The sequence below is a fragment of the Juglans regia genome, chromosome 6, assembly GCF_001411555.2.
Source record: "Juglans regia cultivar Chandler chromosome 6, Walnut 2.0, whole genome shotgun sequence".
Taxonomy (NCBI): Eukaryota; Viridiplantae; Streptophyta; class Magnoliopsida; order Fagales; family Juglandaceae; genus Juglans; species Juglans regia.
In genome coordinates this window covers 13,196,832-13,205,625 of record NC_049906.1, presented here as the reverse complement: position 1 = coordinate 13,205,625, position 8,794 = coordinate 13,196,832, and the positions used below count along the sequence as shown (strand labels likewise).

The following is an 8,794-nucleotide window of genomic DNA, read 5'->3' as shown; positions in this document are numbered from 1 at the left end:
ATTTCCTTGCAACATAACATAAGATACTCCGAGGTTGAATGCCATATAAAACCCCCCCAATCAAATTCAGATCCCTTCACCACACCATTCATTTCACACTTGGGAGACGTACGAATACCTTTTTAGAGATATTGAGATTTCTCCCACCTCGAAATATCTCTCTCTGAGGCCCAGAGAGAAAAATAAAACATCAAAAAGATGAAAAGATTGCAAAATAAAATAACTGTTGGATTGTTGAAGACTGGGGTCGTCCTTGAATTGCCTATTGGCCACGAGTTGTGCTTAACGGGAATCGAAAGCTCCAACCTTGACGTCCCGAAAGCGATTTGAGAACTCACTTGCTTTAAGAATCCGATCGTATGGGTGTCAGCTTAGTACCTCAAATTCAGCTTGTGGAAGAAAGATTTTCTGGGTGTGTTTTATTTCCATTTTCCGGTGAAAAGTACGTAATTGTTTGTGGTTCTGAATCATTCTAGAGAGCGAGATAGAGAGATATTTGGCGACATGTGTGACGCGATACGTACGTTTTATATGATAATAGTCGGCTGTTTTGTTTGGATTTTTTGAAACTATTCCTCTCTTTTTTTTTTTTTCTGTCTCTATATATCGGATGGCTCTTCAGGTTGCGTTTGGATGTTGAAGTGAGTTGAATTGAGTTGAGTTGAGATAATAAAATATTGTTAGAATATTATTTTTTATTATTATTATTATTTTGAAATTTGAAAAAGTTGAATTGTTTATTATATTTTGTATTGGGATTTGAAAAAGTTGTAATGATGAGTTGAGATGAGTTGAGAGGATTTTTGGTTCCAAACGAAGCCAATCTCTTGTTTTTTAAAATGAAGATAGAGAACTGAAATCTCTTTTGGGTGGGCTGTAGATCCCTGGTGTTGCTGGTGGGTACCCTTTTTCTTTCATTTTATAAATCCAAATAATTTGATTTCCTGTTCTGTGGTATATTCCTGATATGCTAAAATTCTGAATTTGTTTCATGCCACCTTCTTATTTATCATTTTAACATTTTCTGAGCTTCTTCCTTCGTCAGTTTCTGCTGATAATGAGATCGATTATGAATCGGAATTTCTCTCAGATCCATCTTGTTCTCCGTTTTTCTAAAGATAAAGCAAATAACGTTTTATTCGTCTGGACCTGAGCAGTGTATTCCTCACTCATTTATTTGATTTGATTTGTGTCGGAGGTTGCTTATTTGTCAACCACTCAGCCTGCATCCCTTGCAGTTTGTGATTTGGTCTTCATTTTTCCCATATTCTAAGGGTTTCCTATAGTTGGGATTCCCTTTTTTTCGCTGTGATCATTGGCATAGCAAAGACGAACTTTATTTAGCTTTATTCTGTTTTTCGTAGATACTGACACCTGTTGTTTTTTTTTCTCCTACTTTCATCTTTTTAATCGGACCCAGAGAGAGAGAGAGAGCGCGCGCGCGCTAAGTTTTTTTCTTTTTGTTTCCTGTGTGCTTATCTGAATAACTGAATTCTCTGTTTATTTCTAAAATAGGTTTTTCACCGGCATTCTGATTCCAGCTTGCATACTTCCTGCAATGTTATCCTCATTTTCTTAGTTAATAATATTGGAGGGATTATTAGTGAAGATCAAGCTTCTGAGCAATGGTGGGTCCTTGTGCAACAACATTGAGCAATGGTGAAGCGGCCAATCATAGCCTTCAAATTATTAGATACCAACCCTTTACCAAACTCTCATCGCCTTGGTTTGATTTGAGAGTCTTCTACGTGAGGATAAGCCATTTACATGTTGACGACTCAACCCCTGAGTTTTTCACTCTGAATCATATTCCTCTGAGCCCTGACACCCATTTGGAAGTCAATGGTACTAGAAGTAGCAGTTACTCTGATGGAGTCCCTTCTCTTCTTAGAAGGGATCGAGTAGATAGGAAATCAGAAGAAGCCACGTTTGTGGGCACAGATAGTATAAGGTTGACTGGAAGTGTGAAATTTGAGGTTTTTGATAAAGAAGATCTCATTCTCTCTGGAGTTTTGGAGATGTCTAATAGCAATGGTTTTATGGGGGAATCAAAAAGCAGTACCAAGCAGTGGAACATGAATTGTAAACCAGCTATCACTGCCGGTACCAGATTCTTAAAGGGGAAACAAATTGGTGGCCCTGAATTTCTGACACCAACAATTGAGGTTTATGTCGCAGGTTGCTTCTCTGGAACACCCATCATCTTAACCGAGACTCTACAGCTTAGTTTTCGAAAGAAACACAACAGGAAAGGCATGTTGGATGCAATTCCTGAACATGAGGCTGCTGAATCCCAGAAAAATGTGTCCCCTGAAGATCTGCAGGTAATTTTTGGGGAACATGTTTTATATTTGAATTCACATTTCAGAAGTTCCCTTTGTTTATCTGGTTTCAATTTGTTGGTGCTCATTCAGTGCTTTAGTACAGCGCTGGTATTTGCATGTTTAGGGAGAGCCAACTCTTTTACGGTTCTTTTAAGGTTTTCTAATCCATGGATAGACATCATAGACTAAACAACCCTTTCATTGCAAGGAACTGGTTGCTGTGATCCAAATCTACAGTGTGGTGTAGAAATTATGTTTGCTTGGTCCTTTCTGTCAAGGCCACCTATATGCTTCATGTGCTGACGCATGTTTCTTGTTACAAAACGCCAATTTTTGTTAAACTTGATGTGTCTGGGACGGCAAAGAGAATCTTATCTTAGAAGGTGTCATGGGGGTATGGGCAGGGCACATGTTTTTAAGTGTGGGGTAGCATCCAATTACCTTTTTTCTTTTATGTTGCATTGTTTTCCATACCCATCTCCTGACATGATCTAGTTTCCATGGGCCTCATCCCAAAGCCACATGGAGCATGGTCTGCACATGTGGGGCCCACTCCAATGTTGGGTAGTGCTTCTGAGGCTCCATTCTATGTGCTTGAGCTTAAATGAGTTTATCATTTCTCTGTTTTGTTTCTTAAGCATCTAAGGCTAGCCAATGATCTTGTTTCGTGTTTGGATGTCCTTGAGAGATGACACATCTTGTATGTCATTGCAGGTGTCTTTTTCTTATAAAACAATTTTGAGTCATTAATGCACACAGAATTAGTCGAGTCCTGTGATTTTGGACTTGGACGTTCCATAGTCTATATTGAGCAGAAACAAGGGAATACTCTTTGGCTGTCAGATGTATTGAATGTTTCTCAATCTTAATTAACCAGAGGATGGGTGAAGACTTTTGCATTTTTTTTAATATTTAGATAGTTTTGTTTCTCTGCTTGCTATAACTAATTCTTTTCCTTCACCTCATTGTCCTTCAGTGAAGCAAAAAATGCCTCTCTGTGAGGAACTGCTATGATATAGATATCTGCAACTTTTCTCCTAACATGAAAGAAATAATTTCATAGGTTTTATTGGGTAGCTGTCATGAGTTTATTATGTGCACTTTCAAGATTCTCTCCTTCATTCTGTTCGAATTTGCAGATCTTAGTGAAAACCACAGAAAATTAGTTCTCGATGATTTTCAATTTCTGAAATTTGGGTGGATTAAGATCTCATTGTCATTGGGTTTTGATTTTCATTGTCATTTGGTTTGGGATGCAGCAGGAAGCAGATTTTTTGAATTTTTCAATCAATAACGTCTTGTATCTTGCAAATTACTTACTTTTTTGTTTTCATTTACCATTAACATCATATCTAAATTTTAGAGGTATCTCTTGTACTCTCCTACACTCCCATGGACCCATAGTCCTCTCCATTTCCCTTAAACATATAGAGTATCCATGAAGTGTAAGATGATGGCAGTTGTCATTTAACTTATCAATCTAATCATTTTTAAAAATACAATGACCAAAATACCCAATGTTTAATACTAAATAATAACTATCCATCTTAAGTGAAATGGAGATTATCTTATTCTGACTGAAACGCGCTTAAACCCTTGTCTTCTCTCTGTTTAAATTGTTCTCACTTAATTTCCTTTGTAATATGAAATCTTTCATCTTGTACCTATACAATTTTTTTCTCCATAGTTATAATGCTTCGGAGCTTTGGTGAAAACCTCTACAAAATTTTAGTTTGGATCCATCTTCAATCTCCTAAATACTTGAATCTCTTAGATACTTTTCTTTGGCAGCTGCATGAAATTTTCATGTTCTATTCCAGGGGTTACATCTCAAAAAATATATGCTTTTTTCCTTGGTCTTAAAGAATATATGTTTGCTTTTGAATATTAATATTCAGTGTAAATCAATCCTTAGTATCATTATTGTGCTTGTAATTAATAATCCATTCCTGTAATTGTACTCTTGATGATGATATGGAGAATGTTTAAAAGACATGGTTGGTTAAATATTGTGTCCTTACCACCTATGTTTTCTTTAATTGTTCTTTGTCTGGATTTACTGGGTTATTTTCATCATGGGACGTTAGTGCAATCAATTAGACAAAAGATGGTATATGAGCTATTATGAACATTAAGTGTGTTTCCTTGTGTCACGTTATTTTTAAGAAATAGTTCCTATTACTTCTTGTGTTTCTGCATAGTGGATCATCACTATACTAAATCATCGTTATTAATAACCCCATGAACTTTTTATGACTGGTGATAAGTAGCTGTAGATTAGAATGTCTACTTGGGCGTAGTCCTACTGTTTTCTTCTGTCTAGTGTTGCTTATATGACATATTTTAACAAGAAAAAGGCTAACCCAATTTGGTGTAAACCACCAATTAGGCCGTTTTCATTTATGGTTCATAAAACATTTTAGCTTTTGCTGGAGCATTAGGTTGTGGCTCACATAGAAATGAGAGATTTGCCTAACCCTTACCCGTTTACAGCAAACTCGTCTAGCTTCTAGGGCTTTCATGAAGGGATAAGCTTGTTATAATTTATATGCTTTCATGCTTTATATGTGTACTCTTTCAGCCTGCAACTCGACTGCCATAACACCAATTATTGTTTTTTTCAATTGTAGATGGCAGAATACAGAAACTACAAACCAGAAAATGAAGATTACTACAGTAGTAACCCGTATTGGAGAACGGAGTACATAGATGGTGAAGATGGTGAACTGTCCTGGTTCAATGCAGGTGTGAGAGTTGGTGTTGGGATTGGGCTTGGTGTTTGCCTTGGAGTTGGTGTAGGAGTCGGGTTGCTAGTTCGTACTTACCAATCGACTACGCGTAACTTCAAAAGGAGGCTCATCTGAACACCCCCCAAAATGCAGCTAACTTTGTCATTTCGCCAATGTGCAGGTCTGTTTGATATGCATTTTTCATTGCAGCTTTTGACAAAGTATTTCTGTGTAGCTAGCTAACGGTGTTGATTTTGCCTTCATAAAAGTTTAGTGAAAAGTTTGTTTAGAAGGGTATGACAGATAACTAGTTCCTGAGAATCGGAAGAATGACTGTTTGTTGTGTGGTTCACAAGGCTATACATACTGAAGCTTATGTGACTTTTGTACCCTGTAAATAAATTTCTTTGGCATGGACATGGATACGGAGCATTTTCATATTCTGAATAGGGAAACTCTAGTATTAATGCCACCTTAATTTCTTGTTTTCACTGTTTAATTGCTCTCTGCAGTGTGGATTTAAAAAGAGCAGCTTAAGATCATAATATGTAATTGAGTTGGGAGTTTGAACTTTGCGATGATGAACACAAAGCATTCACATTCATGTTCAAGCATATCCATGCGTCTGCATTTTTACATTCAATCAATATCTGTCTTTTTTCTAAGAGAAATGATAGTTGCAGTCGTGAATATGCAAGCGCCATGCAATCAATTTGAAAAAAGTGAATAAATACGGGATTCACAGAAAAAAAAAATAAAAAAAAAATTAATAGTAGACTTCACTCTTTTGTAAAAGTAAAGCTGTTAAGATTGTCTTTTATAGATGTTGACATTTAGGCTTTTCAACATCACATTAAGAGGGAGACATTTATATTCTTCTTGTCAAAAGAATTTCCTAGTTATGCACCTCTATGGTTTTGCAACAATTGAAACAACTTGGTAGGTTGTTCCATAATTCATTATTGTCATGCATCGGAGAGAAATTACACGGCCGGCGGGCGCCAATCGCTCGACCCAGATATCGATCTATACTAGACTTGAGTATGTGAAACAGATCTAGTTACCAATCTTTGAGATTCAATGAAGAGAACTCAACCATCCTCCAATTGTTAGCGTCCTTGGGTCGATACGAACCAACCCCCAAAAAAATAATTTTTCTAGGTTCACCCAATGAATCATAATAATAGAAAAAGGAATTTCTTTGGCTATCATCATTGCATAAGTTTGGAAGGATTACCATTTAGGGAGTTTTACTCCTGTTCATTCGAATATTCATGTCATCTTCTCCCACCGAATGTTGGATAACTATCGACCTTCCCAAATGTTAATAGAATCTGAGTTTCCTAAAGAATATTTATTAGTTTTTTTCAGCTCCTATCAGTTTTCTAACAAACCGATTCGTAAAGATTGTTTAATTTTCTTCATTCGTGCTGTATGGATAGTGAATTGAGATGGAAGTTAAAAGTTAAATAAAATATTATTAGAATATTATTAATTTTAATATTAGTATTGTTTTGGGATTTAAAAAAGTTTAATTATTTATTATATTTTGTATGAAAATTTGAAAAAATTATAATGATGAGATGAAACACTTTCACTATCTAAACGGGGCCTTAGGCTGTGTTTAGGTGACCAAGTATTCTCAACACTTTTCAAGTATTCTCGTACTTTTGAAAATACTTTACATACCAAACAATTTAAAATACTCTCAGTGGAACCCACAAACTCACTTCAATCTCTACTCATAACTATTCACAAACATTCTATAATATTTATCACTATTATATATAAATAAAAAATAAAATTACTATAATATTTATCACTATTAAATATAAAAAAAAAATCGTTATAATATATAAATAAAAAAAATCACTATAATATATAAATAAAAAATAAAATCACTATAATATATAAATAAAAAATATTTATCACTATTATATATAAATAAAAAATAAAATCACTAATATTTATCACTATTAAATATAAATAATAAAATCATTATAATATATAAATAATAAAAAATCACTATAATATATAAATAAAATATATTTATCACTATTATATATAAATAAAAAATAAAATCACTATAATATATAAATAAAAAATAAAATCATCATAATATTTATCAGTATTAAATATAAATAAAAAATCATTATAATATATAAATAAAAAATAAAATCACTAAAATATATAAATAAAAAATAAAATCACTATAATATTTATCACTATTAAATATAAATAAAAAATCATTATAATATATAAATAAAAAATAATCACTATAATATATAAATAAAAAATAAAATCACAATAATATATAAATAAAAAATAAAATCACTATAATATATAAATAAAAAATAAAATCACTATAATATATAAATAAAAAATAAAATCACTATAATATTTATCACTATTAAATATAAATAATAAAATCATTATAATATATAAATAATAAAAAATCACTATAATATATAAATAAAAAATAAAATCACTATAATATTTATCACTATTAAATATAAATAAAAAATCAAATCATTATAATATATAAATAAAAAATAAAATCACTATTATATATAAATAAAAAATAAACTACTATAATATTTATCACTATTATATATAAATTAAAAATAAAATCACTATAATATATAAATAAAAAATAACATTACTATAATATTTATAACTATTATATATATAAATAATATCATTATAATATTTATCACAATTATATATAAATTAAAAATAAAATCATTATACTATTTATCATTATTATATATAAAAGTAAAATAAAATCACTACAATATTTATTAATATTAAAAAATCACTATAATAAAATCATTATAATATTTATTACTAAAAATAAAATTACTATAATATTTATGAGATCCACATATTTTTCAACTACCTACTCAAAAGTCAACAACTCAACATACTTCACACATTCAAACAACTCAAAATACTCTCAATGGGACCCACAAACTCACCACAATCTCTACTCATAACTATTCACAAACATTCTCAACACTTCTCAACACCCAAACGTACCCTTAGACTTACTATAAAGGAGGGTTCTTTGTTCTCTCTTCCACTCATAGAGAGAGAGAGAGAGAGAGTTTTCTTATCATAACATATAAACAGAAGGAGAGAGACCAAGGTGTTCAACCATATTTCCAAAATCAAGGTACTGATATTTACACTATCTTAAAGGTTTGTTTCTTGCAACATTGATCCATGATTAAATATTTGAAATTTAGTCCCATTTAAACCCAAACTCTAAATCCTAAAAAATAACATAATTATTAAAAAATAATAATAAATACTTAATTTTATCTAAACAATTAATATGGGGTTAAGATTTTACACAACCAATGTCTTAAGGAGAGAGGAAATGGCGGTTTATCAGTGGCGTTCCTTCTCGAACTCCAAGGCCCAAAATAGGAGAGAGATAAACACAAATTATGGGACTTTTAGCATTCATAGATATCTATTTCTCATTCGGCATTATGTGCTCAATAAATGTTATAGAACCCACTTCATATGTTTATCTTTCCCACTCTAGTCCTAAAGCTTGGATAGGAACAACTCTTTAAGGAATCCAAACCCATGGTTAATTTCACATAGGATGCAACATAAAAGAAAGTTATTACGGGGATAAATCAGAAAGAAACCCATCATCTGCTTATTTTAGTTTCATATCTTTGTTTCAAGGAAATTTTAGAGGGTGATATCAGCATTAAGATAAAAGTA

General features: G+C 32.2%; 1 protein-coding gene across 3 annotated transcripts; it reads left to right on the top strand.

The window, feature by feature from the left end:
* Positions 1-5,552, top strand: LOC108995547 (uncharacterized protein At1g01500-like). 3 transcript variants are annotated; one of them, XM_018971127.2, is made up of 3 exons: positions 1-412; positions 1,516-2,324; positions 4,955-5,552. In XM_018971127.2, the coding sequence occupies exons 2-3, from the start codon at positions 1,626-1,628 to the stop codon at positions 5,186-5,188; spliced, it is 933 nt and encodes a 310-aa protein (XP_018826672.1). In that variant the 5' UTR covers positions 1-412; positions 1,516-1,625; the 3' UTR covers positions 5,189-5,552. The 3 variants fall into 3 exon arrangements, with proteins under 3 accessions (XP_018826672.1, XP_035546939.1, XP_018826671.1); XM_035691046.1 differs by having other exon boundaries at positions 73-442; XM_018971126.2 differs by lacking the exon at positions 1-412 and adding an exon at positions 820-896.
* The last annotated feature ends 3,242 nt before the right edge of the window (positions 5,553-8,794 follow it).

What these genes read in the sequence shown, in the direction of transcription:
- LOC108995547 (XM_018971127.2), top strand. Translation starts at nt 1,626, where the DNA reads ATGGTGGGTCCTTGTGCAACAACATTGAGCAATGGTGAAGCGGCCAAT. An exon ending in TGTCCCCTGAAGATCTGCAG is followed by an intron (nt 2,325 to 4,954) that starts GTAATTTTTGGG and finishes TTTCAATTGTAG; the next exon opens with ATGGCAGAATACAGAAACTA.